The following is a 17,198-nucleotide window of genomic DNA, read 5'->3' on the forward strand; positions in this document are numbered from 1 at the left end:
ATTCTGCGCTATGCTCAGGCGTAGCGGTAGCAAAAAATTGGGAGCGGTAGCACATCAGAGCAAATGAAAATTTTCATGTGCTACAGCTCCCGAATGTGTTTGTTGTTTTTTTTTTCTTTTTTGCTATTTTCTGGCATTTACAAGTATGGTACAAGTTGGTATATAAAAGAAAGTCGGTTATAACTCAAGAACGGCTGAACCGATTTGGCTTAAAATTGGTGGGGAGGTAGTTTAGAAGCAGGGTAAGGGCATAGGATACATTTTATCTCTTTATGCTAAAATTCAATACAGCTCATATATGCAAAAATTATATTTCAAATCATAAGCATTTGTTCAAAATTTATGTAAGAATCATTTGAAAATTTTAGTAATTCAAAAATAGAAAGAAATAAGTAAAAATTTTCATTTCCAAACATGCTTAGTATATGGGTTATACTGATTTTGCTTCTTAACCAGGTAGTTTTTTTTTTAAGACGAGCCCGTCCGATATACATATTTAATATCACAACAAAAAATGGCATTGGAATTTTCATCGTCAAGGCACTGCGGATACTTTGCTAGATTATTGGTCAAGGACGCAAATGCATTCATAACAAACCAAACGCGATATCTAACGTAAAGATAAAGCGGAATAATTGGAGTGTTGATAAAAATGTTTATTATAATTTTAGATATACAGAAATCTTTTCGATTCTTTGCAATATACATTGAAGTATGTATATGCGTACAATTTCAAACTGATTCTTCCTAAAAATTATAAAATTACTAAATATTGGGAATGGTAGAATAGAACTGCAAATACACAGTGCAATGGATTAACACATTCGCGTAAATTGCGGGAATTCCCGTCATTCATGTTTAATTCAATAAAACAATTGCGGGAATTCGCGCGCTATATTCCCGCAATTTCTTCCGCACATATAAAAATGCCATAAAATATCTCTGATCTGTAGGAATTTAAAGATAAGAATCAGGATTGTAGTGCATTTCCTATGGAAAATTTTTACATGCCTCGGTCCAGTTCTTAATGTAAATATTTAGGGCAAAAATTTTCAGGGAATTTTTTTTTGGGGTATTTCCAAGGAAATTTCGTGACGGGACTGAAAAAAATTAATAATTAAAAAAAAACACTCTAATGTATATAAAAAGGGGGAAAGTATATGCACATAGTTAAAATTAATTTCGAAAATTCATAGTAATTGAGTATTGTAATACATTTGGAATAGATGATGTTTTTGGTAATATAAAATTGGTAAATATTTTACATAATAAAAAAAAATTGATAATTTATTCAATTATTATCTAATTCACTTTATTAATATATTTATTAAAATATTTGATTTAAGATTTATAAAGGCACTTGACGCAACAAGTGCCAAAATGATTTGCATAACATTGTTTTGTTTGAATTATTCAATTAATTCAAATATTATGCCAGAAAATAGCAAACAAGAAAAAAAAACAACAAACACATTCGGGAGCTGTAGCACATGAAAATTTTCATTTGCTCTGATGTGCTACCGCTCCCAATTTTTTGCTACCGCTACGCCAGAGCATAGCGCAGAATTTAATTTTTTTCTCCCGCTCCAGCTATAGTTTTTTACCTAACAAAACTCGGAGCAGAGTAGAGCACATACTTTACATTGTTATGCTAAGGCTATGCTGCGGCTCCCGACAAAGTGAGAGCGGTAGCGATAGCATAACAATAATTTAGTTAGTCGCAGTTCTAGGAGCGCTATTGCGGCCCACTCTTTCACTTTAGCCCACACCAGCTGTGATCGCAGCATGTGACTCACTATGTTGTCGGGCGTTATGCTTTCATTTGTCAGCTTTTCTATCGTCTCTCTCTCTACTACATACCTGGAGCAGGTGAAAATGACGTGCTCTGCGTTTTCTGCGGCATTTCCGCAGAAGGAACATTGTATTTCGTCATCGTGGCCAAATTTGTGTAGGTATTCCCTGAAACAGCCATGGCCCGATAAGAACTGCGTTAGGTAGAAATCTGTCTCTCCGTGTTGTCTGTCAATCCAGGCTGATACATTCTTAATTAATCTATGGGTCCAACTTCCTTTATCTGCCGCATCCCATTGCTTTTGCTACTCATCGAGACTTGACTTTCTCTCCTCTTTGCGCTCGTCGACCGTTAGGCGCCTATTCATTGTTTTTGTTTTATGGTAGACTCTACTTAGCTCAGAGGCCATTATATCCGGTGGCATAAGAGCAGATATGATAGCACTCGCCTCGTGCGACACCGTTCTAAAGGCACAGGCAACTCTCAGGGCACATAACCTGCACGCAGTCTTTGCCATATTTACACTGGTGTTTTGACGCAGGGCTGTCCCCCATATGGGAGCTGCGTACATAAGCATTGACTGGCTAACTTTGGCCAACAGAGCTCTCCTTCTTTGACTAGGGCCTCCAATGTTTGCCATGATCCTCGACAGGGCCGCAGTCACTTTAGCCGCCTTACCACAGGCCTTTTCAATGTGCGCCTTGAAATTGAGCCTCGTATCGATCATAACGCCAAGGTACCTCAAAGAAGTTTGCGTTACAATGTTATACCCATCAATTTTCAATGTGACTGTTTCTAGCCTTTTTCTGCTCGTGATGAGCACTGCCTCTGTTTTTTCTCCTGCAAGTTGTAGCTTGTTACTCGTAAGCCAGTCTTTTTCGACACGGTCTCATTGCATATATTCTGTATCTGCAAGAGTTCTTTAGCTACGATCGTTACGGGAATATCGTCCGCATAGCCAATTATCTGTGCTTCTTTTGGTAGCGGTAATCGTAACACCCCGTCGTACAGCACATTCCAAAGTAGTGGACCTAGTACGGAGGCTTGTGGTACTCCACCTGTCACTGTGTAGGTTTTTGGACCTGCATCGGTATCGTACAACAGTAGTCTGTTAGACAAATAGCTGCTAATTTTCCTCAGAAGATACCCCGGGGTGTTTCTTGCCTCTAATGCTCTCAATATTAGTGGCCAGTATGCCGAGTTAAAAGCATTTTTCATGTCCAGCGTAACAACTGCGCAGTATTTTTTATCACCAAACATCCATCTGGCGCCCTCTATGGCTTTGTCCGCAATGTCCGTCACTTTTCCAACTGCGTCTAACGTGGACCGATGCCTTCTGAATCCAAATTGGTTTTCAGATAACCCAGGAGACTCTTCTTCTAGGTGGCGTTCTAGCCGTGTGCAAATCAATCTTTCTAATATTTTGCCATCGTGTCGATCATGCAGAGTGGGCGATACGCACTCGGCTCTCCAGCCGGTTTGTTTGGCTTTTGCAGAAGAACCAGCCGCTGTTTCTTCCATACTTTCAGGAAGATTCCTTCATTCAGACATCGTGTGTAGAGTTCGGCAAATGCCCTCTTTTTATAGCTGATGGCAATTTTAAGTGCCTTGTTCGGGATGCCATCAAGTCCTGGAGCCTTTGCGTTGCCAAATCTCTCTGCCACTTCCATTACCTCCTTCTCGCCTACAATTACAGATTCCATCATTGTTGGTATCGTTCTGCTCGATTGTGGTTCTTGCGTTGGGAAAAGCGTTTTCACCACCTTTTCTAGGAGAATCGGACAGGTTGGTGCTTGACTTTTTCCCCCTCTGATTTTCGCCATTACTATTTTATAAGCATCGCCCCACGGATTCTCGTCCACCTTTTCACATAGCTCTTTAAAACTCGAAGACTTACTACTTTTGATCGCCTTCTTGAGTTCTTTACGTTTTCTTTTAAAACTTTCTCGTAATCTTGTATGGTGTGGCGTACCTTGGCTCCTTTGGCAGAGGCGTCTGGCTTTATGGCATTCGCTTCTCAATGTGCTGATATCCTCGTTCCACCAGTATGAGGGGCTTTGGATTATGTTGTGCCTTTTCCTACACATAGCAGCATCACAGGCTTTGCTTATGTGCTTCACCAGGGCTTCAGCCTGTTGGTCAACGTTGATCGCACCATCTATGTTCCCATCCAACATGACTTTGAAAGTTTCTTCATCGAACGTTTCCACCTTCCATCCTTTTTCCGCCATTTTTTTACGCTGGATCAAGTTTGTGTTTGTTTGTGGATTTCCAGCAAGATGGCCAGGTGATCGCTATGTGTGTAGAAATCGCACACCTTCCAATTTGCCGATCGAACCAGCGTGCTGCTGGCGAATGTGATGTCTATTATCGATCCCCGTCCATTCTTTTCGAAAGTATTTCTACTGCCTGTATTGAGCAGCACGGCGTCTAACACTGAAAACGCTTTGAGTAGAGCATTACCCCGTCTATTTGTGTAGCTACTACCCCATTCAATGGCCCATGCGTTGAAATCGCCTGCTATCACGTTTGGCGTGGTAGTGAGGGCGTCTCGTACTAGCTCATCGAGAATTCTTTCATAGTCTCCTTGCACCACGCTCGGGGGAATATAGCAGCTGTAGAAATAAATGCCACCTATTTTCGCTCGTGTATAGTAAGATCTTTCCAGAAGCGGCTTATCCTGGAAGGCGTTGCTCCCACAGGCCCATATGGCAACTTTCTTTTCCTTGTCGGAGATCCACGTGCCAGCGTTTATGTTTTTATATTGCTCACACACTATCGCCACATCTATCTTTTTTTCGAATACTGTTTGTTTCAGCAGCTCTTGGGCCGCTTCGCAGTGGTTTAGGTTGATTTGAACAACTCTCATTTTGTCTTTTTACACGCAGCTTGATATAGTGGACACTTCCAGCTTCCGATCCGGTGTCCGGTCTCTTTTTTCCCGCTGCTTTTGCATGCTGCACACGATGGGCCTTTGTCACATTCCTTTGCGAAATGTCCCTTTTCACCACATTTGGCACAACATGTACTTCGATCTTCCTCACTGGTACATGCCCTCGCCAGATGACCGTATTCCAGGCACCTGAAACACTTTCTGAGGTTCGGCTTTTCCCTTATTCTGCAGACCACCCATCCAATCTTGAGCTTATGAGCTTCAATCAGCCGTTTTGAGTCCGCAGCGGGAAGGCTGATGACTGCCGTCTGCGTGCCCGCGTATGCCTGTCTGATGGTTTTGATGGCATTAACGTCAAAGGAGCTCAGCTCTTTAATTTGTGAGCGTATTGCCACCGCTATGTCCTCTTTGGTGGTGATTTCGTCCAGGTCTCTGATCTCCACTGTTAACTCGTGGGTTAGGGTTCTTGTTTTCGCCTGGTCGCCTAGAACTTTGCATATCTCCCTTTCATATGCTCCCGTGTTTTTCATCTGGGCCTTCTTCATTTCAAGCAAAATTTCGCCTTTTGCCGTTTTCCGAATCCGCGAAACGTTCTCGCCAAGCTCTTTTAGAGCATCTTCCTTTTTGACGGCTCTAAGCATATCGCTGTACGACATGTTTCCCGTGCGTGCAATGATAATAGCATCGGGCCTCGGACGTGGAGCAAAAACAGCCTTTTTAATCGGGTTTTGTGTTTTTCGTTTCACCTGTTTCCATTCATCTGCCTTTTCCTCTTCCTTCCGTTCTTTTATAGGAATGTTTCCTTCATTCCTCTTGCACGCGGTGCTCCTCTTTTGGACTTCCTCTTGGCTGGCTATTTTTTAGGCGGGGTCCTTCGCGTCAGCTGCTCATCCTCGCGGGGTCTTTTCGGCGTTGAGTCTGTTCCTGTAAGCCTTAGGGGAACATTTCGCCTGCTTTCCTTGACTCTGTTGTACTCGCTTTGGGCACGTGCGTGGAGTCTTGTGACCGAAGTAAGTAGGTCACGGATCTGATTATTAATCGATCTTTGAGGCAGTTTCATTGCTTCTGTTAGCCTCTTGATCACGTCTCCTAATTCCGACATAGTGTCACCCTTCGGTTGCGTTGGTTCCGGTTGAGGCGTGCTGTCTTGCAGCGCAGGTGGTGACGATCTCGCTCTTACAGGTTTTCCAACAACTAACGCCTGTTTTGGTGAACGCATCAATCTTGGTGCACGTTTGAATGGATCCGCTAATCGTCGGCGTTTCCCTGGATAAATCAGTTTCTAAAAACATCCTGCCAGGGCTTTGAGTGTCGTTGCTTATCATGCAGTCGGGTACACTGCTACTATTGGGTTTGGTGTGTTTTCTCAAATTATTCTCCATTGGTTTGTTTTTTACAAGCGCATCATGTGTAGGGGGCGGGCCGAAATAGACAGGAACGGGTGTACACTCGGAGACTATGCTCCTACCCCAGTTCCCTGAGGCCTGTCCTTCGCTTTACCAGTCCCGGAAAACACGGACGGACCGGCGCTCGACCGGGGCAACGCAGGCTACTACTCCTGCGCCCAATGCACACTGCCTGGCCAGGGACCGAAGTGGCTGTTTACTGATACACCACGCGGCTAACACCTCGGCAGAGCAAGCTCACATCACCCTTTTTATCCTAACAGCGGAGACATCGCTGTTAAGTTATCCAGGGACTCCCAGTGCGCCGCGCTGTGTACCGGTCACGTTGTAATATCAGCCGCACCTAACATGGTGAACAGACGCTGACCAGGAAGCCGCCCATTATGGGTCCGTCGCGCCTGGATTTTTTTATTACACAACATGCCCTTGCATGTTGTGGCGGACACTTACTTCAAGGGGCGGTGTCGATTCGCCCACTGTCGCAGGAGTTTCAACGGTCTTGCTGGCTTTTATACCGCAACCTCCACTCCAGCCGCTTCTCGTCGGGGATTGCTTATTCGTTTAAACTTATTTCGCAACTAACCTGCTACTACAGGCCGTCCGGCTATCCGCGACCTGCCGACCTCCCCGGTCGCTTAAAGCTCAGCGACGGTGACTATTCCCACTGGAATTTGAAGTCCCCACCGGGGTACAGTAGATTAGTGTTAAGATGTGTGTATGCACTCAGTATGTGGTGCATACATAAATTAGGATAAGGAATGCTATAGATAAAGAAGCTCTGGGCAACCGAAACCCTACGCGTCTTACTTTACAATTACCACTTCATTCTTATTACCTCAAAAAGTTTACAATGAATCCACCATCCTCTACACCGCAAGATGAAGCAACTACATCAACAACTATCGAAAACCCAATGAGTCATATACCCAAGCATGATGTTACTGTTTTTGGTGTGTCTACTGATTTGACTGATCTTAATTTACCAACCCATCTGGATATCTTGAGATTTTATTTTTACTTAAGCGAAAGTGCTAAAACAGAACAAAAAAAAAGTTTTCCCATAAATCATTCACTATTCAAGTACAAGATAAGTTGATTGGAATTTGGGAAAAACTTGGTATGGAAATAATGCTGAAAAAAAGTGTATGTAATAAATTGCTAAATATCAAGAGCAAATCAAGAGAAGAAACAATAGTTATACGGAAATGATCAATTTGAATGATATAAATATCGTATTTGAACCACCATTCACGCGAAGCATTCCGTACGATACATTGAAAGAATATTTAAATCAAGATGATCCACCGTTTAATGATCCAAAATTCCATCACACATACAAGGAACGGAACGACATGTTCAATTGCTAGCTAGCTTTTCCAAATGGGTTATACCGGAAACTGTAGAGGCTGTTATGGCGACGACATTAGAGAGCCGTGCGAAATTGCCCAGACTTGAAAGTAAAAAAGACTTCAAACAATATTTTTTTTTTTTCATTTCTTTTCTATAACACACTTAAATTAATTTTTTTCATTTACATATGTTCTGACTTAATAAATTTCTTAAGAGAAAAATAGATATTATTATAAATAAATAAATAAATAAAAATTGAGAAAAAACATAGCAATTTAGCTGATTTTTTCATGTAAATCACCAAAAATGGTGATTTTTTGAAATGATTGTATGGGGAACCCCCCAGGGGACTTCCAGGGGGTGTGCCACTGGCATGGGTGGATCGGCCGTCCAAAGTTAGTGGGGGTCGGTCATACATTTGGACTCGATTGGAGCACTCTAACTACTCTCTGGGTCAAAGTGGGATTTTTCGAAATTTGCCCCTACCTAAAGGTTTGACCCAAATTGGGGGACATCAAAATTCGTTTTAGAGGTATGGTTCCTTCGGCAAAGTACCTTATTTTGATCCCTAGAATATGATTTTCATAGAGCAATGGGCGACTTTTAAATCGACCCGCCCTAATATACATATATATTTTAAATAAATATGCACTATTTAACTTTAATAATTTAAAACTTACTCCCTTATTTGTTTGTTGTACGCAATATATTTGAATTCTCCAAATGATTCCTGTAATATTAAAATGTTTAATTATACACACAACATTCAATTCACAATGCTTACCTTTTTCTCCTTGTGAAGCTTTTTCGATTTCTCTATAAAAAAGAAATTAATAATATATATATACATACTAGCTGACCCGGCGAACTTTGTACCGCCTAACAGTCAATGAATGTGATGTTACAGATAAGCAGAACTTTATGATTTTTTGAAAGCAATACAATGAATACATATAATGTTTATAGCGGCCCGGTACGTGTTTCGCTACGTATGAAGTGAAATATTAAATCAAACTCATTTATAAAAAAATATATATATTAAATTAATTGCTAGCTATTCTTGAGTTATAAAGTCACAACGAAAAATTGTATTCATTTTTATATATATAGATGCACTGCCGTTATGGCTTTATGTCAACTTCAATAAGATTAATCCAAAACATTTGGATAAACAATAATTTTTCTTTTTCCATTTTGAGCATGAATAAACAAACGGCTGGGGGTACCGACTCTGGAACAGACAACATAAAGTTGGCCATGATTCCTCCAAATTCACGCCACAAACGTTAAGTGTTTGCCCTTGAGCTTTGTTGATGGACATCGCAAGTGATAAACGCACAGGATGTTGTAATCGTTTTAATTCAAATGGCATATCAGTTGGAATCATAGGGATACGCAGTATTAAACAAACTTCTCCGTTTGATTTACCAGTTAAGATCGTAGCTTCAATCAAATTTGCCAATAAATTTTTCACTGCCAATCTGGTGCAATTACACAGTTTTGGTGGATTAATATTTCGCAATAATATAATCAAAGAACCCACTTTCAGATTCAAGCAATGCGGTGGCATACCAGCCGGTTCTAATGAATTTAAAACTTCAGTTGGATTATTCATTGCCTCATCTTGATTCATAGCACTGTCAATTGATTTATATGTCGTGACTACGCCTGGGAGTTTTGCTTGAATTTGAAAATTAATGCATTGATATGAATGTTCTTCGGTGCTAAAATGGCGCGTTCTGTCAACCAATCATGGTTTCTGTAATTCTGAAGAATATTTGGAAAAACACATTCAATCAATTCATCTATCGATTTCGTAATTGTACAAAAATTGTTCGGTACAGTGGTGATCAATCCGTTGGTTCTGTCGATTTGTATTTTGCCATCACCAATTTGTAACAATTGTTTTGAAAACTCATGGGCAGCTGGATCATTTTGTAGGTGAATACGCATATTAATGTTCAGTGTCAATTTTTGAACATATCTCCAAAGAACTGATGACTTCAAACAGGCGTTTATTTCATCAGCAGGAGTTGACCGAGGAATGACAGGCAATGTTTGTCGAAAATCCCCTGACAGTAATATCAAAGCACCACCAAAAAGCTGTTGGTTACCACGTAAATCTTGCATTGTTCGATTAAATGCTTCTAGTAATTTTTTATTCGCCATTGTACACTCATCCCATAAAATAATTGACGTTAATCGCAGAACTTTTGCCATAGCAGAATTTCTTGAAATATTGCAAGTTGAAGTTTCAATCACCTGTACATTCAATGGCAATTTTAATGCAGAGTGCGCTGTCCGACCACCTTCTAATAATGAAGCAGCAATTCCCGAAGATGCAAGTGCCAATGCAATTTTCTGTTCGAATCGAATAGTGGCTAAAATCAGTGATATAACGAACGATTTGCCTATATCACCAGGTGCATCCAAGAAATATAACCCACCTGCATTATTGGAAATGGTTTGCATGATTGTGTCATAGACATGTTTTTGCTGAATATTCATTTTGGTTATATTCGATTGTACAAATAAACGCAAATTATTAGAATTGAATTCCTGCTCACGTTGCAATTAACGATCAAACAGATCATGCATGTCACGATTTGGTGCGGTCATACCCAATTGTACTAATGTTTTATTTGCAATCCGTAGACACATATCTTCAATTATTATCAAAGCTTCGTTGTACATTTCCGAAGTTATCAACAAATCAGGATTTCTTGCTTGATGACGCATACGCATTAAAATATCTTCTGCAATATTATGTTTATATCTGTTCCATAATTCAAGTGGATTTGATGGCATACATTCTGATAATATAACGGCAAACAGCATTCGTATTTGTTGAGGATGAGCCGAAATAGATGCATCATGAAGTGTTGAATCCCAATGAGCATCATCCTCCAACAAATGCAAAAGTTAACATGCTTCACGGTATGTTTCACACAAATGACCGTTGACTGTTCTCAATTCTTGAAATGATTTTGGGCCATTCACGTTAACTAATAACAATCTCAAATAAAACACTCAACATTGTTTGGATGTACTGTATATATTCTGCCAATTGCATCTGTTTGGAAAATGCCAGGTGCCCATGAACAGCTGTTCCTTGTTTACGTCTTTGAAATTTTTTCGGAAGACACATTCCATAATGTAATACTGAGGCACTTCAGAATATAACTTTAAAGCTATCGCAAATGTATCAGTTTCGCATAATTTGAAAAAAGCTGTTAACGTAGTTGCTGGTGGTTGCGCTGCTCTTTCCAATAAATTTGCTACATTAAAATAAACACGTTGGCCATTCTCAAGATGTATAGCCAAGTGAACAACCGCAGGATGTCTTTCGTGCATTGGAAACGACATAATCCTCCAGACAGCTTCGTTGCTACTAATATAGCGGCCCATTTGATACTGAGCAATTTCATCATTTCTATTCTCACCAGCAACACCGAAAATAGCCATATCGCTCCCTTTATTTACATACTTGCAAATATATTTAATGGATTTGACAGAATTGCAATATTCCACATTTATATGAGCGTTGAATATTTTCGATAATAATGGACAATACGGAACCACCCAACGATTATCAACTTCAACTTCCTGGTTATGCATTCTAATGGTTGCCGTTTTGCCATTATCATTAGGTGATCTACGTCGATACAAAGGATATCCGTCATTGCCCGTTATTGTGTCTGAAGTAAATTGCCTTGGGTATCGTTTCGAACACTTTTCATCAATCAAACATGGTGAATTCATATTTAGTTCACCGCACGGTCCATGTATCATGTTTTTAACGACAACTTGAAATAACTCAGGATCAGCAGTGTAATTAGGAATTTCAGCGGATATAAGGTTATCGATTTGATCCGGAGTTACTTTATGTACCAGCCAAATTAGTATATGTGCGTGCGGCAATCCCCTTTTCTGCCATTCAATGGAGTACATATGGCAACGCACCTCCCCAAATACATATAATTTCGCAATTAAATCCATAATTGCTTTACATTTTTGCCGAAAAACACGCGCAGTAATGTCATGACGATCGGTTGTCGACTGTCCTGCAAATAAATTGTTTTTGATGTCATCCCACTGCGGATTACATGTAAATGTAATGAACAGATCCGGTCGACCGTATTTTCTTACATAACACATTGCGTCTTGTGCATATTCGTTCATATTCCGTGGGCTACCAATATACGAAGATGGCAATATAGTTAAACGTCCGATGTCATTAATATTAGCATCATTCGCTATCGCATCTGGCAAATGAATATATTGTTCAGATCTTAATTTTGCTTGGGTGAAACGAATTAAATTAAGACGTTCTGTTTCTATTTTGACGTACATATCAACGATGTACTGATGATATAGTTTACGACATCTCAAGATATAATTTTGTTCTTGTGGACGAACCATCAATCGATAAGAATAAAAATTCATGGCACTAACTTTTTTCTGTACATGTAGACCTTCAAATATGTGGAAAATGTGACTTAAGGAATTTCTACAAATGATGAAATGTCAACACACTGAAAATATTATTTACCTGTTCGTGGATCAATCATTGGTATATTTATATTATAGCCATTGTCACCTTTCCAATGCAATATTGGGTATTGTAATGCGTCGTAACTACGATGAAGTTCCGAAACACGTTGCAATTGGTCATTTCTACGATGAAGTATAATATCACACCATTGAAACTGATCACCACGAATTACAATTGCAACCTCATCAATTGTCGGTGCATTGAATCAAATTTCATGCTCTCCAAAAAGTGTTCTATCAGCCCTTATTACGATTTTGTGATGATCAGAGGGCATACGATCGAGAGCAATTTTGAACAATTGAACTAATGCGTTATGCTGATGGAAAAACCTTTGTAGCTCACAAATAACTTCTCGTTTTGTATTCAAAGCAATTGCACAACGTTGATCCAATTCCCGATTTTCATCACCAATAAAATAAATTTGCAAAAATTGATAATCAGCGACGGGGTATGGCAATAACGAACCAGCTTGATGATAAATTTGGCTCTGAATCAGCAACATGTATGCAATTTTAGGTATATGTTGCATAATAATTTTTAACTATAGAACACTTTTATGATTCAGATTGATTGGGACAATCCTGTTTAAGTATTTACCTTAAACGTCGGCATAAAATTATCTCAAATAATGTTAGTAGCAGAAAAAGAAGTCATTTGAAATACCGAATTGTATTGTTGAATATGACTCAAAAAGTGCTTCGAATTTTCAGAAGTCCCAAAAATTAATGAAGACAATGGTTCGGGTGGAGTTTTTAATGGTGGCAATTTCACTTTGCTATTAGCACAACACATGCCGGGCGTTTCACCTGGAAATTTAGCCGTATCACAATGTGGACATATTGCGTCCATTATTCCAATATATCCGTACATACTGTAATTAATCTGACTGTTGTAATTAAAAGCAGCACGCATAATTTCAGGTACAACAGATATAATTCGTGCATTACGTTTACGCTGCGATGCATTAGCTTGTGCTCGTTAATCTGGAGTCTGTGATCGCCTTTGTAATGCCGTAGCATTTGCATGACGCGTTCGCCGACCTATATTTCCTCGTGTGGGTCGTGGCATTTTTCTTTCAATTAAAAAAGAATAAATTAAATTAAAAAAATGCCTACATTAATAGTGGTACACCCTATGTTTTTTCAAATAAGGAAACACACAGATTCGTGTAATTCACTTCAACAGTTCAAAACTTACCGTTTTTTGCTCGGAAATTCGCTTTGCGCTATGTTTATTTTTTTCACAAATTCACACAAACTTCAATAATTAGTAAAAAAAATATAATAACTAATTTGATGTCTTTTCAAAGCCTACTTTGTTTGTCGATCTGCCTGCTACATACATACCTACATGTTGATATAAATATAATGCAAGTAAGTTTGTAGGTGGGAATAATAAGTATGCTAGTTAAAACGAAAGTTCATAAATTTTGAGAGCGAAAGAGCCTAGGTAAAAAGGTAACAAATCGTTTAGTAAATGATTAAACTATTATTGATGTATGTATGTTAATATGAAAACGTATAATCCGCTGGCTAAGTGGGATGAATCTGACCAAACAAATGGGTTTTTGGTGTGTTTTTAAAAATAATTTCACCATACAATGAGCGCTTTTCAGCTTTCCAAGTAGGTACGAGTTAAATAAAAAAAAATGTAACATATGTATGTGTGGTGAAATTTTTGAAACATTTTGGCCGATATCTCGAGACCATAGTCACGGAGCGGCATCAAAAATACTCTACACTATAAAAATCATCAACAGCTTCCATTTGCTACCCATATTGTACAAACACATCCTAGGGTTACCCGGGTCCACGTTTTGGCCTATTTCTCGAGACCCTGGTATCCGATTCTTAAAATTTCAAAACACAAACCATCTACTGAACATTCCAAACAAAGCCTAAAAATTTGGTTTGGATAGGTGAGCCCGTTCTTGAGTTATAAAGTCACAACGAAAAATGGCATTCATTTTTATATATCTTCTTAATTGGCGTAGACACCGCTTACGCGATTATAGCCGAGTTAACAACAGCGCGCCAGTCGTTTTTCCTTTTCGCTACGTGGCGCCAATTGGATATTCCAAGCGTAGCCAGGTCCTTCTCCACTTGGTCCTTCCAACGGAGTGGAGGTCATCCTCTTCCTCTGCTTCCCCCGGCGGGTACAGCGTCGAATACTTTCAGAGCTGGAGTGTTTTCATCCATTCGGACAACATGACCTAGCCAGCGTAGCCGCTGTCTTTTAATTCGCTGAACTATGTCAATGTCGTCTTATATCTCGTACAGCTCATCGTTCCATCGAATGCGATATTCGCCGTGGCCAACGCGCAAAGGACCATAAATCTTTCGCAGAACTTTTCTCTCGAAAACTCGCAACGTCGACTCATCAGTTGTTGACAACGTCCAAGCCTCTGTACCATATAGCAGGACGGGAATTATGAGCGACTTATAGAGTTTGGCTTTTGCTCGTCGAGAGAGGACTTTACTTTTCAATTGCCTACTCAGTCCGAAGTAGCACCTGTTGGCAAGAGTTATCCTGCGTTGGATTTCTAGGCTGACATTGTTGGTGGTGTTTACGCTGGTTCCAAGATAGACGAGATTATCTACGACTTCAAAGTTATGACTGTCAACAGTGACGTGAGAGCCAAGTCGCGAGTGCGACGACTGTTTGTTTGATGACAGGAGATATTTCGTTTTGCCCTCGTTCACTACCAGACCCATTTTCTGTGCTTCCTTGTCCAGCCTGGAGAAAGCAGAACTAACGGCGCGGGTGTTGAGGCCGATGATATCAATATCGTCGGCATACGCCAGCAGCTGTACACTCTTATAGAAGATGGTACCTTCTCTGTTTAGTTCTGCAGCTCGTACTATTTTCTCCAGAAGCAGGTTGAAGAAGTCGCACGATAGGGAGTCGCCTTGTCTGAAACATCGTTTGGTATCGAACGGCTCGGAGAGGTCCTTCCCGATCCTGACGGAGCTTTTGGTGTTGCTCAACGTCAGTTTACACAGCCGTATTGGTTTGGCAGGGATACCAAATTCAGACATCGTGGCATAAAGGCAGCTCCTTTTCGTGCTGTCGAAAGCAGCTTTGAAATCGACGAAGAGGTGGTGTGTGCCGATTCTCCTTTCACGAAGTCTTTTCCAAGATCGGGCATGGTGAATATCTGGTCGGTTGTTGATTTTCCAGGTCTGAAGCCACACTGATAAGGTCCAATCAGTTTGTTGACGGTGGGCTTTAATCTTTCACACAATACGCTCGATAGAACCTTATATGCGATGTTGAGGAGGCTAATCCCACGGTAGTTGGCGCAGATTGTGGGGTCTCCTTTTTTATGGATTGGGCATAGCACACTTAAATTCCAATCGTTGGGTATGCTTTCGTCCAACAGTGTTAGTGAACAGCTGAAAATGTTTCAATGTGTTTGTGCAATCTGTTACCTCCGTCTTGCAGGGTTACTGAATTTCTTGAGAGCTCGATGTTGCCACAAGAAAACTTAACACCAGAAAACTTCTGAATCATTTCTTAAGCGTTTTTTGTATGAAGTTTCTACTTTTCTTGAGAGCTGGAAACCCATCTTAAGGAACGAATCCTAAATTACATTCTCGCTCTGAAAAACAATTATTTTACTTTCGACTACAATTTACAAAATTACTTAAATTTATGTGTTTCTGGACGTAATTTGTACATATGTACATATATGCAAATCAGTACCATTTACGTCGTCAAATACTGCTTGCAAGGCTCTCATATGCTCCATCAACATATCTGTTGGTTTTGAGAGTCCTCCTTCAGAAAGGTGATCCACCCAAGTATACCTAAGACGAACAATTTTCTGAATCGGCACAAATTTCGGGGTTGTGTTTACTGAGTTTGTGGCAGATGTACATTGCCAAATTCTCAAGTTCTCGTTGAGAATCTCCAAGTCATCATTTTTTTCAATTGGGTCAGTGGAATTTAGATCAACTGACACACGTTGAAAAATATTACCTGCAAAAATATAATAAACATACATACATGCCTATAAATAAATGGAATAAATTGTTAGTTAAGATTAATATTATAATTAGGATAAGAAACAGTGGATAGTATGCAAAAACTTAGTTTGTATGTAAGTACATATTTACATTTGTTGACTTCAATACACTTTTTTATATAAATGTTTTCTGTAGTTTTAGGTTTATAATACTATGTACGTTTAATATTTTGATAATTACCGGTTAGAGATAAGTAATTTCCTTCCAAATCTGGTATGTTGTCGACTTCAACATTTCCTTCTTCTGTGAACGTTCCTTCGTTGTGACCAAGTATATAGGAACGCAGCCTATATTTGAACTCCTGCCTGTCAGGGTGATCGTGAAGACCGCCTTTTGACCTGATTACGCCAAACAAATTTTCCAAAACGTCCTGGTTTAATCGGTAGTTCAAAACGTAATTAATTTTGTACTGCTGTCTTAAGTCATCCAGCAGCAATTTCAAAGCATTATTGCTTTGGAGTATATCTGTAAATCATAAGTAAAATCAAAAACTGTAGAAAATCAACTTATATAAATATATAGCTTGAGTATTACCTTTTTGGAATGGAAGCAACCCATTTTTACCAATGACTCTCATCGATGAAACCATCTGCGTCATCTGTTCCAGTATATTATTTTGCTTGTTCAAAGCCAAACAGTAGGCGTACAAGCGTTCCCTCACTCCAACTTTGGGCACCCTGACATTCATTAGATCAAACCAGTCATTTGTCTACAAAGTTAATATTTATTATAATGAACATTTTGATTAATATTTTAAATATTACTTACAATTTTGAAAAGTCGATGGCATTCCTCCCAATTTTCGTTATCTAGTAGACCTAAACTAACCGCTCGAGTTATTGCTTGAGCAATTGTGTGGGAGAACAATTTTGTGGCTAGTTTAACCTTTTGCCTTTCAGTTCCTGTTACAGACAAATGCTTCTGGGAAATTTTGTGCGTGATGGACAGCTCGTTGGAGGTAAGCGAGAGCAGCTTCAGAATAATGTCTTTTCTAACAATTTTCCCATGATAGTAAAGCCTTTATCCAAAACATGATTTCTCTGTAGTTTTATTAAGTGGGGGACATCAGCAAAAACTACAATCCTGTCTCCGTTGTGTGAAAACCTGCAATAGAATAAAAAGAACACAATTTAAAGTATATCATAATTGAAATAATTGTGTTTAAATAAGTTAA

General features: G+C 39.5%; 1 protein-coding gene across 1 annotated transcript; it reads right to left on the reverse strand.

Moving 5' to 3' along the window:
- Positions 1 to 10,015: 10,015 nt before the first annotated feature.
- Positions 10,016 to 16,964, reverse strand: LOC120780084. Its single transcript, XM_040112353.1, has 6 exons — positions 16,793 to 16,964; positions 16,559 to 16,733; positions 16,205 to 16,489; positions 15,806 to 15,977; positions 11,994 to 12,118; positions 10,016 to 10,197 (listed from the first exon to the last, which is right to left on the reverse strand). The coding sequence occupies exons 2-6, from the start codon at positions 16,710 to 16,712 to the stop codon at positions 10,016 to 10,018; spliced, it is 918 nt and encodes a 305-aa protein (XP_039968287.1). The 5' UTR covers positions 16,713 to 16,733; positions 16,793 to 16,964.
- Between the last annotated feature and the right edge of the window lie 234 nt (positions 16,965 to 17,198).

This window comes from Bactrocera tryoni, unplaced genomic scaffold (assembly GCF_016617805.1).
Source record: "Bactrocera tryoni isolate S06 unplaced genomic scaffold, CSIRO_BtryS06_freeze2 scaffold_138, whole genome shotgun sequence".
Lineage (NCBI taxonomy): Eukaryota > Metazoa > Arthropoda > Insecta > Diptera > Tephritidae > Bactrocera > Bactrocera tryoni.